We start from the raw sequence: 17,532 nt of genomic DNA, 5'->3' as shown, positions 1-17,532 counted from the left end.
ATAAAAATCGACCAAGGTTCCCACCTCTGATCACCATCCAGTGTCCCCTTGGTGGAAGTGGGCACAAATGTAGATGGTGGGGAGGGCAAAGGCTAAGACTCAGCTGTGATGCTGCATCCAGTCGAATAGCCCGCTGTCAGGGGTCACGTATTGATGGCCGCTGGCGCACACTTACTCTGGAACTGAACCCCCAAAAGGAAGAGACAGCTTCAGGAGAGAAAACGGCAAAAAAAAAATGAAATCAAAGGGCAGCCCACCTACCCATATAAACCCTCCCCACCCCCCAATCAAGGAGTTTGCGCCCCTGCGCAAACGTACCCTCCCCAAGCAAGGAGCCGCCTCTGTGCACTCCTTCCTCCCACCACCAAGGATATGCCCCCCCCCCTCTTTCGCAAAAGGACTCTGCTCCCTCGTCAAAAGCAGCTAAACCCACACATTAGACAGGGAATCAGGGACATACTCCAAACTACCTGCCACGCCTTTTGGAGGGGGAAAAGAGGAGCTCGCCGCTCGTGGGAAAGGCTCACAGCCCAGATCCCACTCTGTGAAAGGCTACTTTCTCTACCCTGCCGGCTAACCTCAGTACAAGGGCCCGAACGAAACACTCTCTCGCGACACTGCAGGGGAGAAGTGAACTTTCAATCATCACGTAATCCCCGACAGCAAGGTCATCGTGCCTGGGACTCGCTTTCTAATTTGGAACATTGTGACCTCACGATCACAAGACACGGAGAGTACACAGTCCTGGAAGCCTGGAGAATTAGTGCTCCCAGGTCCTGTAAACCCTCTTCACAGAATATCGCAAAGACACCAATTTTCACGGATATTTGCGGTGTTTATTTTTCCAGCGTTCTGTCGAGCACCGTTCCTTCTCACCACGGGGAAGTACACAGAATTTACAACACGCAAACAGGCCATTCGGCCCAACTGGTCTATGCTCCACGCGAGCCTCCTCCCAGCCTACTTCATCTCACCCTATCAGCATATCCTTCTGTTCCTTTCTGCCTCGTGTGTTTATCTAGCTTCCCCTTAAATGTATCTTTGCTATTAGCCTCAACTACTCCTCGTACCCTAAAATCGGGATGATGTGTTGGGATGAGACTTCACATGGCAGCGCAAAACTTTGTTCCCCCGAATCCTCGTCTCGTGTTTGTCTCCCTGTCCCGTCAGCCACTCGCTGGGCTTGCCTCTCCAACATCCTCGCCTCCTTTCAGTCCCCCCTTAAAACCCACCTCTTGGACCAAGCTTTTGGTCCCCCTCTTGATCTCTCTTTTAGCTCTGTCGGGTTCTGCCTCACACCTCTTTGAAGCAACATGGGATGTTTTTCTATGTTAAAAACGCTCTATAAAGGCAAGCTGTCTATGCTGCTGTTGGTTTGTGAGAGAATGGGAGAGCAGTCTCGAGTGACACAAGAGTGGGTAAGCACTAATGGGATCAAGTGAGTGCAACATTTCACAATTAGTGCACTATATAAAGTACAGCACCAGTGCAACCTGCAATCCCCAGTATACCCACCCGCAATACAGCACCAGTGCAACCTCCAATCCCCAGTATACCCACCCACAGTACAGCACCAGTGCAACCTCCAATCCCCAGTATACCCACCCACAGTACAGCACCAGTGCAACCTCCAATCCCCAGTATACCCACCCACAGTGCAACCTCCAATCCCCAGTATACCCACCCACAGTGCAACCTCCAATCCCCAGTATACCCACCCACAGTACAGCACCAGTGCAACCTCCAATCCCCAGTATACCCACCCACAGTACAGCACCAGTGCAACCTCCAATCCCCAGTATACCCACCCACAGTACAGCACCAGTGCAACCTCCAATCCCCAGTATACCCACCCACAGTACAGCACCAGTGCAACCTCCAATCCCCAGTATACCCACCCACAGTGCAACCTCCAATCCCCAGTATACCCACCCAGTGCAACCTCCAATCCCCAGTATACCCACCCACAGTACAGCACCAGTGCAACCTCCAATCCCCAGTACACCCACCCGCAGTACAGTTCCCGTGCAACCTCCAATCCCCAGTACACCCACCTGCAGTACAGCTCCAGTGCAACCTCCAATCCCCAGTACACCCACCCGCAGTACAGTTCCCGTGCAACCTCCAATCCCCAGTACACCCACCCGCAGTACAGCTCCAGTGCAACCTTCAAACCCCAGTACACTGACCCGCAGTACAGCACCAGTGCAACCTTCAAACCCCAGTACAGCACCAGTGCAACCTTCAAACCCCAGTACAGCACTAGTGCAACCTTCAAACCCCAATACACCCGCAGTACAGCACAAGGGAGGGAATTCCAGAGCTTAGGGCCTAGGGAGCTGAAGGCATGGCCGCTAACGGTGGAGCGATGAAAATCGGGGATGCGCAAGAGCCCAGAATTGGAGGAGGATGTGCATGGCTTGCACGCCAATCGCTGCAGTAGGAGTCCCTGGCAAATACAACCTTACCTGTGGCCTCCACATAACCTGACAACTGCGGAGATCCACTGCCTTGTGGGCTGCCCTACCCAGCACTAGGACCACAGCCTACCCCCCCCCCCCCCCCCGCCCCCCATTGGCTCGCTAAACGCTGTAATCCAATTCAGGGTGTGGGCACACCTGGCATGATGGAAAGCTGCATCGTGATCCACGCACTGGGCCAAAGCTCAGTGTCTACACCCAGAGGGACATATTTTCACAACATGAAAGGGTCTAGACACCGGACAACCCATCCCATTCTAGCGTTTGGTTTTATGGAGCCCATTCTCAGCCAAGGGCCTGACAATGCACCTTTTAATGGGAACCTGAGATTTTAATCTCAAGAGAGATTTAGAATCAATCAGGTTAATTGCTACAAGACATGCAGGGCTCAAACGTAGTCACAGCCTCACAAAAGCAACAGTGGAGGTATTTGCTAGGAGCAAAGAAATGCTATTTGTCGACCTGGAGGGTGGGGGGAGGGGGGAAAGGGGCGAGGTGTGTACACAGCAGATTAGCAATTAGTGTGATCCACATAGATTGCAGCCAGGTCTGTACTGTGCGACTCCAGCCAGCTGCAGAACAGACAAGCAACCAGGAGCTACCGATAGCCACGGCAGCCCTCTACGCACAGGGCGCTCTCCCTCATATCGCTCGGGTCTCTCTGGACCGTCGGCAGTTGTCCCCAAAAGCTCGGCGTGATGGGTCTGCGAGGGTGCCCTCGAGCAGAGAGCGCTCGCATCTATACAGCACCTTTCACGGCCTCAGGACGACCCAAAGTGCTTTACAGCCAATTAAGTACTTGAAGTGTAGTCACTGTTGTAAAGTAGTGAATTGCTCAGCGCTACATGGAGTGTACAGCACAGAAACAGGCCATTCGGCTCCAATGGTCTATCCCACTGTTTATGCTCCACACGAGCTACCTCCCACCCTACTTCATCTAGCCCCATCAGTATATCCTTCTATTCCGTTCTCCCTCATGTACTTATCTAGCTTCCCCTTAAATGCATCACCGTGCCACTAACAGCTAGTAACAATTCCTGCACAAACAGTCCCATTAAGTTATACTCTAACAGGTTAAATTTGGAGAATTGGGGTGGGGTGGGGCCCAGAGATGCAAAGCTTGCTGGTAAAAATTCTTATCTAAAATCCATACAATCTATCAACACAATCTGCTAACAAATGCCGACCGTACCAGAGTCCCGCGCCGAACCAGGAGCAAACTCCGCCTGCTGCTCACTGAGTCCCCGTGCATCGGGCATGACCGACAGCAGCAGCCACGCCCGCCCAGCGAGCGACCAGCGTCCAGAATCGGCCAGGGCCGGCCCAGCGAGACAACGCAGTCCAGCCGGCCTCGACTCTCCCATTGCAACCCGTTCGAATGAACCGGAAAAACCCGAGCCTCAGCAACAAGGCCACCCGAGACCCCGTAGCAATGGCGACGGCCAATTGGCCCGTCTGACCCCTCGTAAAACGACTCCGACATTTTTCCTTCCACAGCCTTATCCGGAAACTGATTCTCAGTCACAATCCTTCTGCGTGAAGATCTGGCTTTCATCACTCCTATATTTGCCTTTTGCGAGTCAGAACCTGTTCCCCTTTGTGTTACTGTCCGGTCATCAGATTTACATTTTCTGTTACAGCTGGGAACATAGGAATACAGGAACAGGAGTAGGCCATTCAGCCCCTCGTGTCTGCTCCGCCATTTGATAAGATCATGGCTGATCTGTGATCTAACTCCAGAAACCTGCCTTTGACCCATATCCCTTAATACCTTTGGTTGCCAAAAAGCTATCTATCTCAGATTTAAATTTAGCAATTGAGCTCGTATCAATTGCCGTTTGCGGAAGAGAGTTCCAAACTTCTACCACCCTTTGTGTGTAGAAATGTTTTCTAGTCTCACTCCTGAAAGGTCTGGCTCTAATTTTTAGACTGTGCCCCTATTCCTAGAATCCCCAACCAGCAGAAATAGTTTCTCTCTATCCACCCTATCTGTTCCCCTAAATATCTTATAAACTTCGATCAGATCACCCCTTAACCTTCGAAACTCTAGAGAATACAACCCCAATTTGTGTAATCTCTCCTCGTAACTTAACCCTTGAAGTCCGTGTTTTGTTTTCAAAACTTTATCTAGAATTGTGCTGGCCTGTTAAGTTGCTCTGAGTCATCATCTTCAGGGACCTCCTGGAAGGCCACACATGCTCCTGGGGAATCCCTCTCTAAGTATTCACACACTCCCAGGGATCCCATCTTAACTTTCAAAAGACAGCATCAGTTACCCAAAGGAAAAGCGTGCTCCTTTTGCAGAAAACCCACCCAGCCACACTTTGAATTATGCCGGGTTGTTAGGGCACATTTCTGCAGTTAAAATTTAAAATTCTCATCCTCGTGTTCAAATCCCTCCATGGCCTCACCCCCTCTCCCTATCTCTGTGACCTCCTCCAGCCCTACAACCCTCCGAGATCTCTGCGCTCCTCCCCCGATTTTAATCGCTCCCCCATTGGCGGCCGTGCCTTCAGCTGCCTCGGCCCTAAGCTTGGGAATTGCCTCCCTAAACCTCTCCGCCTCTCTCTCCTCCTTTAAGACGCTCCTTAAAACCTACCTCTTTGACCAAGCTTTTGGTCACCTGTCCTAATATCTCATGTGGCTCGGTATCAAATTTTTGTCTGATAATCGCTCCTGTGAAGTGCCTTGGGGACGTTTTACTATGTTAAAGGCGCGATATAAATGCAAATCGTTGTCGATTATCATCTCCAGTGATAGAAATGCAAACTATATAAATGCAAATCGTTGTTGATTATCATCTCCAGTGATACAATAATGCCACACATGATTTGATGCTGCGCAGGGCCATGACGCACGTGCAAAGCCAAAAATAAGTCAGGCCATTTAGTCACAGGCTAATCCACAATCTTGTATACACACTGATACATTGACCGATGAAGGAGAAAACGGAGCCTTGTCCTTGTGCAAAACCAGGAGCAGCAAGATGTCACTAGCTTGACTCGATCCCTCGCTGTGCCAAGCTTGGTCCCCACACCGAGTGCTGCATAGGAGGAGCCAGCCTTGCCTTAATGGGCAGCACTCGCACCTCTCGAGTCAGAAGGTCGTGAGTTCGAGTCCCACTCCAGAGACTCGAGCAACGTAATCCAAGCTGACACTCCCAGTGCCAGTACTGAGGGAGCGCTACACTGTCGAAGACGCCGGCTTTCGGAGGAGACGTTAAACCCCCAGACACTATTTCAAAGAACAGCAGGGACGTTCTCCCCGGCGTCCTGGCCAATATTTAAACCGTCAATCAACATCACTTAAAACAGTTTATCTGGTCATTTATCACATTGCTGTTGGTGGGATCTTGCGGTGCACAAACTGAACTTTACCCAAACTCCCAGCCTATGATCCTCAACATGCAGCACCCAGCAGCTTATTCACAGGGCATCTCCTGTAAACACGGACACCACCATTACAAATCAGCCTCCGATATTCATCAGCTAAATACGTCCCTCTGGAGACGGGTTTCTTTCGAATTGGAACAAAGAACTTTCCGCAAAAAAGATGCCCTTGCACTGGCTTTGAACACACCCCGAGGGCTTGAGGCACAAGGTCTGCCCGCAGCTATAACGGGTTCCAGAACAACACACACAAGTTCTCCACATATCAAGGGCACGCTATCAACAGCAAGGCATTCAGTAGCTAGCTAATCATGCTGCCTGCACAGGAAGATTCAAACATCTCCTGACCAGGACAGATGAAACCCCACCCCGGGGCCAACTTCCGCCTCTCCAGAAAGCGGTGACCCGTCCGAAAATGCCCCAGGCCCCATACGACGCACCACCGGCAGCAGGCCACGGCTCAACTTAAATGGGCAAAGGCGTGCCTCAGGGTAGCGACGCCTCAACTAAATCGAAAACGGGGAGTTCCCTGCGTGCAAAGATTTCCCCCCACAATGTCAGAGAAACTCCTTAACATAAATAGAACAAAGTCCTGAATAAGCTCGAGCACCTTCGGGCCGTCTGCCTGAACCACAATGGAGAGCTCGAAAGGAAAACAAAAAGGGCTGATTTGGGTGCTTTCAGCCTGACATCTCCCACTCCGGAGGCTGGAGCCCATAATCCAGGCCGACACTCCCAGTGCCAGTACTGAGGGAGCGCTGCACTGTCGGAGGCGCCGCCTTTCGGAAGAGACGTCAAACCGAGGCCCCCGTCTGCCTTTCTCAGGTGGACGTAAAAGATCCCAGGGCCACAACTGGAAGACGAGCGAGAGAGTTCTCCCCCCGGTGTCCTGGGCAAAGATTTATCAAGCTCGACACACCGTTTTTTTTTAAAAAGACTAACATGCACTTCCACAGCATTGCGGTTTCAATTGTTCGCATGACCTCCCGACCCGGGTACCATTTTGTCTCCGGTCAACCCCTCCCCAACCGCCATCCCCAGAAACGGAAGGCAGTACCTGTCATCGTCGCCATCCTGGTGCGTTCCAACCGACAGCATGGACTTGGCGAGGGTCTGCATGGGCGAGACGAAGCGAAGGGAGCTGGCAGCATTGGCTTCGGAGGCACGGGCCTTCCTGGAAGGGCTGCCGTCCTGGGCTAGGGGGGCCGGCGAGGCAGACGCGGATCGGGGCTCAGAGACCTGCGGGAGGGGGGGGGGGGGGGGAAAAAGAGAGAGGAAGATAGGAAGAGTTTAGCCAGGGTTACTTTACAAAAGCAGCAATAGCAAACAGGTCAAAACTTGAGTACAAAAGCAAGGAAGTTATGCTAAACTTTTATAAATCACCGGTCAGGCCCCAGCTGGAGTATTGTGTCCAATTCTGGGAACCGCATTTTAGGAAGGATGTCAAGGCTTTGGACAGGGTGCAGAGGAGATTTATTAGACTGGCATTAGACTTCAGTTAAGTGGAGAGACTGAAGAAGTTGGGATTCTCCTTACAGCAGAGAAAGTTAAGGGGAGATTTAACAGAGGTGTGCAAAATGATGAGGGGTTTTGATAGAGTAAATAAGGAGAAACTGTTTCCAGTGACAGGAGGGTCGACAACCAGAGGACACAGATTTAAGGTACTTGGCTAAAGAACCAGGGGGGAGATGAGGAGAAATGCCTGGACGGGCGGTGGAAGCAGATTCAATAGTAACTTTCAAAAGGGGAATTGGTTAAATACTTGAAAAGGAAAAATTTACAGGGCTATGGAGAAAGAGCAGGGGAGAGTGGGACTATTATTATGATGACAGAATTATGAGGGGCTAGATAGAGTGGATAGGGAGGACCTATTTCCCTTAGCAGAGGGGTCAGTGACCAGGGGGCATAGATTTAAAATAATTGGTAGAAGGATTAGAGGGGAGCTGAGGAAAAATGTTTTCACTCAGAGGGTGGTGGGGGTCTGGAACCCATTGCCTGAAAGAGCGGTAGTGGCAGAAACCCTCAATTCATTAAAAAAGTATCTGGATGTGCACCTGAAGTGCTGTGATCTACAGGGCTACGGACCAAGTGCTGGAAAGTGGGAGTAGGCCGGGTGGCTTATTTTCGGCCGATGGGCCGAACGGCCTCCTTCTGTGCCATAAGTTTGCTATGATTCTAATTGGGTAGCTCTTTCAATGAGCCGGCACAGGCACGACGGGCCAAATGGCCGCCTTCCGTTGCTGGACGATTCCATGATTCCAGAGGGAGCATGGTTACGGCAGCTTCCCATTCAACGGAAGAGATCGAGAAGTGAATGAGGGAGAAAGACTCTTAAATAAATCGAACTGCCCCTCGGTCTAGGCAATGCCATCTCGCTTGGGTTCTCTGACAACACAGTATGCTGCTTCTATCAACCATTCATGGCTCCCAACACCACCAACCCCCCCCTACCCCAAAAGGCACTAAGAGCTCATTCAGCTCGACTGCAGAGAAACATCTGGCAAGACACCAATGTCAATATTTTGAACATACACAAGCAGAGGCCTGAGTGTGTTTTAACACCCATGGGGTTCAGAAAACTTAAAAAAAAATGATAGGAGGGGCATTGGGTCATTTGAAACCCCTGCGTCTCGTCAGTCCATTGGAGCGAGCAGCCATTTGGTGGGGGAAGGCTGGGGTTGGGTAAAGGTCAGGGACCTTCAGCTCTGCTGCCCCGAATCCTAATTCGCACCCTCTCCCGTTCACCTGTCTCCCTCCCACCCCCCCCGACCACTGACCTACATTGGCTTCCGGTCTGGCAATGCCTCAAATTTAAAATTCCCATCCTCGTGTTCAAATCCCTCCATGGCCTCGCCCCCTCCCTACCTCTGTAACCTCCTCCAGCCCCGACAACCCTCCGAGATCTCTGCGCTCCTCCAATTCCGACCTCTTGCGCATCCACGAATTCCTCCACCCCTCTATTGGCGGCCGTGCCTTCAGCTGCCCGGGCCCTAAGCTCTGGAATTCCCTCCCTAAACCTCTCCACCTCTCTCGCCTCCTTTAAGGCGCTCCTTAAAACCTAACTTTTTGACCAAGCTTTTGGTCACCTGTCCTAATGTCTCCTGACGTGGCTCGGCAGCATATTTTGTCTGAATACACTCCAGTGCACGCTTTGGAATATTTTACTAGGCTAACAGTGTTATATAAACGCAAGTTTTTGTTGCTGGTAGAGAGCGGATTACCAATGATATCCCACCAATAGCGACAAATGGGAGCTGGTACCAGTAAGTGACCGGTCAGAAAGAGCCAGAGCGCGAAGGCTGTCCTGCTATCCCCCTATCCCCGCTCCTATTGGGACAACAAAGTTTACAGGTGCAGAAGGAGGCCATTGGGCCCATCACGCACGTGCTGACTCTTTGCTGGAGCAATCCCAAACTAATCCCACTGACCTGCTCTCTCCCGAAGGCCCGGCATCTTCCTCTGCTTCAAATAATTCTCTCGATTTCCGTTAAAGACTGCAACGGGCTCTGCCTCAATCACACCCTGCGGAAAAGCATCGGGGAGTCCTCCACCCAACGTCAACTCACGGACACCCTTTCAGATGGGGTGGTAATTCAGGTGCCCGCTGTCGCTCAGTGGGTAGCACTCTCGCCCGGAGTCGGGAGGTCGTGGGTTCAAGTCCCACTCGAGCACAAAATCCAGGCCGAGACTCCCAGCGCAGTACTGAGGGAGTGCTGCACTGTCAGAGGTTCCACCTTTTGGACGAGACGTTAAACCGAGGCCCCCTTTGCCCCTCTCAGGTGGACGTAAAAGGCACTGCTTCGAAGAGCAGAGGAATGCTCCCCAGTGCCCTGGCCAATATTTATCTCTCAACCAACACCACTAAAAAAAAAAGATTTGGAACAGGAGGCGGCCATTCAGTCCCTCGAGCTTGTTCCGCCATTCATTGAGATCATGGGTTGATCTGTATCTTAACTCCCATCCACGTGCCATGGTTCCGTAACCCTTAATACCCTTGCCTAACAAAAATCTATCAATCTCAGTTCAGAAATTTTCAATTGACCCCCGGCCTCAACAGCTTTTTGGGGGAAGAGAGTTCCAGATTTCCACTCCCCTTTGTGTGAAGAAGTGCTTCCTGATTTCCCTCGCTCTCCCCCACCAGAGGAAATAGGGATGGGCAATAAATGCTGGCCTCGCCAGCGACGCCCACATCCCGTGAACGAATAAAAAAAAAGTTTCTCTCTATCTTTGGGACGTCCCGAGGTCGTGAAAGGCGCTATAGAAATGCCAGTCTTTCTTTCAAGAAAATGTGGTATAATGCAGAGCAGCAAATCGCTGCCTCGCTAAATGCTTCAGCCGGCAAGGTCGGAAAGTCACCTTTGCCATCTTGTCTACCCAGACGGGCATAAGTCAATCAGCAATTACGGGCTGGCAGCAGTGAGGCCTCCGCCACGGGCCACGTTGCTGTACCTAGCACCTCGCACACACCCAAAGGGTAGGCCGAAACTCAGTGTGTTGAAGACTCGGGTTTCGTTTCTTTAATATATTAATTCTCGGGACGTGGGCGTCGCTGGCAAGGCCGGCGTTTATCGCCCGTCCGTAGTTGCCCTCGAGAAGGTGGCGGTTGGCTGCCATCTTGAACCACTGTAGTCCGTGTGGCGTTGGTGCTTCCACCAATGCTGTTTAGTTAACGCGGCGACAGGGGGCCGTGAAATCACCGTCCGGCGCTCAAAACGGGAAGGCGCGCAGGAGGGGACGGGAGTGGGTGGAGGCTTGCCCACTCAGGCTGCTGGTCGCACCAGCATAGGTTAAGTGAGTGGGTAAGAAGGTGGCAGATGGAATATAATGTGGGGAAATGTGAGGTTATTCACTTTGGTAGGAAAAATAGAAAAAAACAATATTTTTTAAATGGTGAAAAACTATTAAATGTTGGTGTTCAGAGAGATTTGGGTGTCCTGGTACACGAAACACAGAAAGTTAACATGCAGGTGCAGCAAGCATTTAGGAAGGCAAATGGTATGCTGGCCTTTATTGCAAGGGGGTTGGAGTACAAGAGTAAGGAAGTCTTGCTGCGATTGTACAGGGTTTTAGTGAGACCTCACCTGGAGCACTGTGCACAGTTTTGGTCTCCTTACCCAAGGAAAGATATAGAGGCGGTGCAACAAAGGTTCACTAGATTGATTCCTGGGATGAGAGGGTTGTCCTATGAGGAGAGATTGAATAGAATGGGCCTATACACAATGGAGATTAGAAGAATGAGAGGCGATCTCATTGAAACATATAAGATTCTAAGAGGGCTTGACAGGGTAGATGCTGAGAGGCTGTTTCCCCTGGTTGGAGAGTCTAGAACCTAGGGGACATAGTCTCAGGATAAGGGGTCGGGTATTTAAGACTGAGATGAGGAGGAATTTCTTCACTCAGGAGGGTCGTGAATCTTTGGAATTCTCCACCCCAGAGGGCTGTGGATACTGAGTTGTTGAGTATATTCGAGGCGGAGATCGATAGATTTTTGAACTCTAAGGGGATCAGGCTGGAAAGTGGAGTTGAGGTCGAACATCAGCCATGATCTTATTAAATGGCGGAGCAGGCTCGAGGGGCTGTACGGCCTATTCCTTGTTCTTATGTTCGGACGTGCGCCACGTCACGCCGATGGCCGTGTGCTGAGCCCCCAACCGCGTGCTCGAGTTGCGAATCTATAGATCGACTCTGCACTGCGACCACACTGCCAATGCGAGCGGCAGAGCTCTCAGCAACTACTGGGGTGTGCCTCACGAGACATGTCACCCCCCCCCCCCGGTTATCACTCTCTCCAGCTAAACACACACATACACACACAAAACTTGCCTTTCCTATTCCACCCTGTTCTCCCGAAGAGGGCTGGCTCACATTTGATGCTAGCTGGTTCGAGCCAGCCTGCTCCACCAGCGTGCCCTTGGCTCCGTGGGAAATCTGCGGCTGCACCAGGCTGGGCTTCAGTTGCTCCTTTGATGTCAGGGTGAGTAAACTGCTGTCGCTTTTGGAAACAATGGGCTCCTTGGGCAGGACAGTCACGCTGACACTGGGTGCGCTGGCAGCGGTCCCAACGCTGCTCCTGCCGGCCGGGTCAGAGGCCTGGCCTCGGCCGCCAGGGGCTGGGATGTGGACGGAGAGCCGCGGAGGGCTGGCGGGGGCCGGCCTGACGTGCTGGCCAAGGTGGCTCTGGGCGTCGGCCCCGATTAAGGCCGGCCCGGCCAAACTCAGAGTCTTGGCTGCCTGAATGAGCATGTTCAAGGTGCTGCTGGGGACCTCGGGACTGGCTTTCCCTCTCGCCGGCTCGCCTTGGCACGGTACGGGCGGCGACCCTTGGCTCTTGGGCACGTGCAGTTTGGGCCGGAGCTGGCTGACGGCCTTGTGGGTGAAGCTGCCGAGCTCCAGGTGAGAGTCCAGCGAGTTGACGTGACGAGCGCTGTCCAAAACTTTCAACAGGACGTGGCTGTCCAAGTCCTTGTCGTACAGGTCCATGCAGGTCCACCGGCCCCTGCGGTAGGGCTCGCCCAAGGCGTGGTCGAGCTTCACAACTCGGAAGCGGGAGCTGCACGAGCCTCCCAGGTGGTGCGAGCTACTTCCAGGCGAGAGGCAGGGGTTCTTCAGAGGTGACCCGGCTGCGAACTTGCTACCCAGCGGGGCGGTTTCTTTCGGCTGGCTGCTGGGAGCTAACCCGGCTGCGGCGGCCGCGCCCGCCTCCTTGGCGGCGCTGGGCTGCCCCGTCGAAGGCTCGGATCCGCGGGCCGCCGCCGCTCCCCCGCTGGCGGGGTTACTCGCTGCCCCCATCGCAGAGGACGGCGGAGTCTGGTCGACAGCCGGGCCGCCTCCGAAGCTGTCCTTGGCCGGCTCAGCGGTGACGGCTGCTGGGTGGTTTGTGCCAGATGGGTAACTTGGCCCCCCGTTAACCAGGGGGGCAAACGGACCGGGAGCTTCTGCCTCTCCGTTCAGCGCCTCCTTTAAGCCCTCGCCGCCGTCGTAATCCGAGGTGACGCTGGTAATCTGAAAACCGCTTTTCTTCTTGCTGATCATGTCTGCCGTGTCGCGGCCTCAGCTCGCTGCAAAAAAAAGTTAAAGGACAGCGCACTGGTGACCCCAATCCCGGCGATTCAGTTCCGCAGTTCCCACATCTCCGACCTTTTTAATTCGCGAAAGACTCTCCCGCTCCAAAACAAAACAGCCGCGGGAGGGAGAGCGCGCCTCGGTTATGAGGCGCCGGCCTCGATGTCCGCAAACATCCTTCCAACCTGAAGGAAAGGTTTCCCACAACTCTGGGAGAAGGCGCAACCGGAGCCCCGGCAAAGATCAGCCAACAGTCCTCCGGCTGGGATAAGATGCCATGGGACCGGCTTGCAAGCACCGGCTGAGGGCTAGAGCTTCCCGCGGGGGCCGAGAAGACATAAAACCTACAAGTTAAAGAGAGAGACGGATGAGATTCTGCATACATGCACGCACTCCAACACCCCCACCCCGCAAACAAAATTCAAATTAAATCAGAATAGCAGCATAGAAGGATGCCATTCGGCCCTTCGCACCTGTGCCGGCTCTTTGAAAGCCCCACAGGCTTTTACCCCCACCCTGCTAATTTTTTCCTTTGCAAGTATTTATCCAATTCCCCTTTTGAAAGTCACTGTTGAATCTTGCTTCCACCGCCCTTTTCAGGCGGCGCGTTCCAGATCACAACAACGCGCTGCGTTTTTTAAAAAAAAAAAGTCTCCTCGCCTCCCCCTCGGTTTCAATGGCCAATTCTCTTAAATCCGTGTCCTCTGGCTCCCGACTTTCCCGCTTCTACTTATTATCGGCATTACTAAGGCAGATTATCTGCTCGTTGCTGTCTGTGGGATCTTGCTGTGCGCAAATTGGCTGCCCCACCGTTCCCCTACGTTACAACAGTACGTCACTGGCTGCTTTGGGGCGTCCTGGGGTCGTGGAAGGCGCTATATAAATGCAAGTCGATGTTATTTACTCGATCAAACCCACCCCCCTCATAATTTTCGATCATCTCTATTAAATTGCCCCTTAACCTTCCGTGCTCCGAGGAGAACAATCCCAACTTCTCCGGTCTCTCCACATAAACCTCTCCTCCTTAAAAATGATGCTGATTTGAATCTGAATTATTAATAATTCCCCAAATTAAGTTCATTTTAACAAAGTTTCAGGGTCTGAATTAGTTCTGGGCCTCCACACTTTCGAATGGAAACTTTTTAAAAGCCTGTGGGGCTTCATTCTCGCCGCTACTTCCACACACACACACACACACACACCACACAAAAAAAAAGACAGGGCCTCAAGCCTCGGACTGTCCCACTTGCCCTCCGTCCACTCTCCCACCGTGTCAGGCCCCGGAATACAGGCGAGAGATGAGGCTCACCTGCAGGCCCCTAGTCCAGGGGCTTGCGTGGCTCACGCCGTGCCTCCTTCTGTTCCCCACCCCCGGCCCTGGCCCTGGCCCTCGCCCTCGCCCTTCCTCCTCCCCCCGGCTGACTCGGCCACACCGCTTCCACCTCCTCAGTTAAAGGTCTTCCTCCTCCCTCGCCGCTGTTGACAACTTTCCACCGCGGGCAATTCCCGCCTCCCCTGTCAAAGCCTAGTGGTTCACTCAACCCGCCGCCCCGCCTCCTCCTCCGCCCTTTTCGCTGTTCATTGGATGGCCGCGACGTCAATCGATCAGCTCCCGCCGCTTTATTGGTTGCGACCCCTGCCACTCAGGAGCGGCGTCGCTTTTCATTGGTTCAATCAGCTGCCGCCCTTCCTCCACGCCCTTTTCGCTGTTCATTGGATGGCCGCGACGTCAATCGATCACCTCCCGCCTCTTTATTGGTTCTAGTCCTTGCCACTCAGGCGTGGCTTCACTTTTCATTGGTTTACTAAACTGCCGCCCATCCACCCGCGCCCCACCTCACGTCCGTTTTGCTTTTCATTGGATGAAAGGAACGTCACTCATTTACGTTCTACTTTCTTACTGGTGCCTGCCCTTGGCACTCAGGAATGGCTTCGCTTTTCATTGGTTCGGCTCGCTGCCAATCAATAGCATGACGGCGCGTCCCGCACCACCGAGCCCGCCCACCGGCGCTGCCAATCATCGCCAGTGCCGCACCTGATTGGCTAAAACGCCCCCCATTTGATTGATGGTTCCGGCGGGCGGTCCCACCTCCCGTGCATTTCCCTCTGACAGCCAACCAGCCGCGAGCTTTCATTGTCCCGCCCACCCGGCGCCGCCACTCATAGAACGAAGGCTGTGATTGGCCACTTCTGCAGCACTCTCTGGGGGTCTGAACTGCGCATCAATAAACCCCCCCCGGAAAATCAATAAACCCCCCCCCCCGGGAAAATCAATAAACCCCCCCGGGAAATCAATAAACCCCCCCCCCGGGAAATCAATAAACCCCCCCCGGGAAATCAATAAACCCCCCCCGGGAAATCAATAAACCCCCCCCGGAAAATCAATAAACCCCCCCCCCGGGAAAATCAATAAACCCCCCCCCCGGAAAATCAATAAACCCCCCCCCCCCCGGGAAAATCAATAAACCCCCCCCCGGAAAATCAATAAACCCCCCCCCCGGGAAAATCAATAAACCCCCCCCCGGGAAAATCAATAAACCCCCCCCGGGAAATCAATAAACCCCCCCCCCCCGGGAAAATCAATAAACCCCCCCCCGGAAAATCAATAAACCCCCCCCCCCGGGAAAATCAATAAACCCCCCCCGGAAAATCAATAAACCCCCCCCCCGGGAAAATCAATAAACCCCCCCCCCGGAAAATCAATAAACCCCCCCCCCCCCGGGAAAATCAATAAACCCCCCCCGGAAAATCAATAAACCCCCCCCCCGGGAAAATCAATAAACCCCCCCCCGGAAAATCAATAAACCCCCCCCCCCCCGGGAAAATCAATAACCCCCCCCCCGGGAAAATCAATAAACCCCCCCCCCGGAAAACCAATAAACCCCCCCCCCCCCGGGAAAATCAATAAACCCCCCCCGGAAAATCAATAAACCCCCCCCCCGGGAAAATCAATAAACCCCCCCCCCCCGGGAAAATCAATAAACCCCCCCCCCTGGGAAAATCAATAAACCCCCCCCCCCTGGGAAAATCAATAAACCCCCCCCCTGGGAAAATCAATTAACCCCCCCCCGGAAAATCAATAAACCCCCCCCCCCGGGAAAATCAATAAACACCCCCCAGAAAATCAATAAACCCCCCCCCGGAAAATCAATAAACCCCCCCCCTGGAAAATCAATAAACACCCCCCAGAAAATCAATAAACCCCCCCCCTGGAAAATCAATAAACCCCCCCCGGAAAATCAATAAACCCCCCCCGGAAAATCAATAAACCCCCCCGGAAAATCAATAAACCCCCCCGGAAAATCAATAAACCCCCCACCCCCGGAAAATCAATAAACCCCCGCCCCGGAAAATCAATACACCCCCCCCGGAAAATCAATAAACCCCCCCGGGAAATCAAAAAACCCCCCCATTCAAAATCCTTATACCCCCCCGCCCCCTGCATTACCCCGTTGTGTTAAAGGAAGTAATGAAAGACTTGCATTTATATAGTGCCTTTCACAACGTCCCAAAACACTTCACAGCCAATGAAGGACTTTTTGAAGTGTAGTCACTGTTGTGATGTAGGAAACACAGCAGCCAATTTGCGCACAGCAAGATCCCACAAACAGCAAATGAGATGAATGACCAGATAATCTGTTTTTTAGCGATGTTGGTTGAGGGATAAATATTGGCCCCAGGACACCGGGGAGAACTCCCCCCCTGCTCTTCTTCCAATAGTGGCCGTGGGATCTTTTACGCCCTCCCGAGAGGGGCAGGCGGGGCCCTCGGTTTAACGTCTCATCCGAAAGACGGCACCTCCGACAGTGCAGCGCTCCCTCGGTACTGGCACTGGGAGTGTCTGCCCGGATTATGGGGCTCAAGTCTCCGGAGCGCGGACTCGAACCCACGACCTTCACGACTGAGAGGCGAGAGAGAGAGAGACCGACTGAGCCACGGCCGACACCGCGGCAGAAAAAAAATGGCCGCACGGATCTTAGTCGACCCGCTCTGAGGTAACGCCTCAGCCTGAAAGCCTCGGCCTCTGCTTCCTGCCGACGGGCTGCCCGCACCGCGCCACGCGGCGCCGGGCGCAACGGCCAGGGTCGTGCAAAAAAAAAAAAACGGCAACGGCGTAGCGCTGCGAGATGGAACCTTCTAGAAGGGGGCGAGGGTTCCGAACTTAGGTCTGAGCTGAGGCGGGGTGGGGGGGAGGGAGGGAGAGTGAAAAATACAAACGTGAAGCTGAGTCACGCTCGGGAAAAGTTGGCGCAGTGGCGAGATCGCGCCTCTAGGAGGTTGCTGGGACGCAACGTAAGTCCAACCTAAGTCACAGTTGGCAGTGCTAAGAGATGGTTGGTCTAATACGAATAGTGTCTTGAGATCTTTTACGTCCACCGGAGAAGAGGCCCTCATTTTAACGTCTAGTCGGAAAGATGGAGTTAGGAAGGACCATAGGAACAGGAGTAGGCCATTCAGCCCCTCGTGCCTGCTCCGCCATTTGATAAGATCATGGCTGATCTGTGATCTAACTCCATATACCTGCCTTTGGCCCATATCCCTTAATACCTTTGGTTGCCAAAAAGCTATCTATCTCAGATTTAAATTGAGCAATTGAGCTA

The 17,532-nt window shown here is 53.1% G+C and overlaps 1 protein-coding gene across 2 annotated transcripts in view; it reads right to left on the bottom strand.

Moving 5' to 3' along the window:
* LOC137302416 (TSC22 domain family protein 4-like) overlaps positions 1-14,447 on the bottom strand; it is a 61,803-nt gene extending 47,356 nt beyond the window's left edge. The window contains exons 1-3 of one of the 2 annotated variants that reach the window (XM_067972065.1): positions 14,374-14,447; positions 11,693-13,275; positions 6,927-7,108 (exon numbers count right to left, since the gene is read on the bottom strand). In XM_067972065.1, the coding sequence (XP_067828166.1) occupies positions 6,927-7,108; positions 11,693-12,901 (1,391 nt within the window). In that variant the 5' untranslated portion in view covers positions 12,902-13,275; positions 14,374-14,447. Of the gene's footprint in view, positions 1-6,926; positions 7,109-11,692; positions 13,276-14,240; positions 14,345-14,373 lie in introns of those variants that run through there. The other variant, XM_067972064.1, reaches the window with a different exon arrangement.
* Between the last annotated feature and the right edge of the window lie 3,085 nt (positions 14,448-17,532).

Source organism: Heptranchias perlo, chromosome 35 (assembly GCF_035084215.1).
Source record: "Heptranchias perlo isolate sHepPer1 chromosome 35, sHepPer1.hap1, whole genome shotgun sequence".
Lineage (NCBI taxonomy): Eukaryota > Metazoa > Chordata > Chondrichthyes > Hexanchiformes > Hexanchidae > Heptranchias > Heptranchias perlo.
The sequence above is the reverse complement of the archived record's forward strand: the minus strand, read 5'-3'. Positions and strand labels throughout refer to the sequence as shown.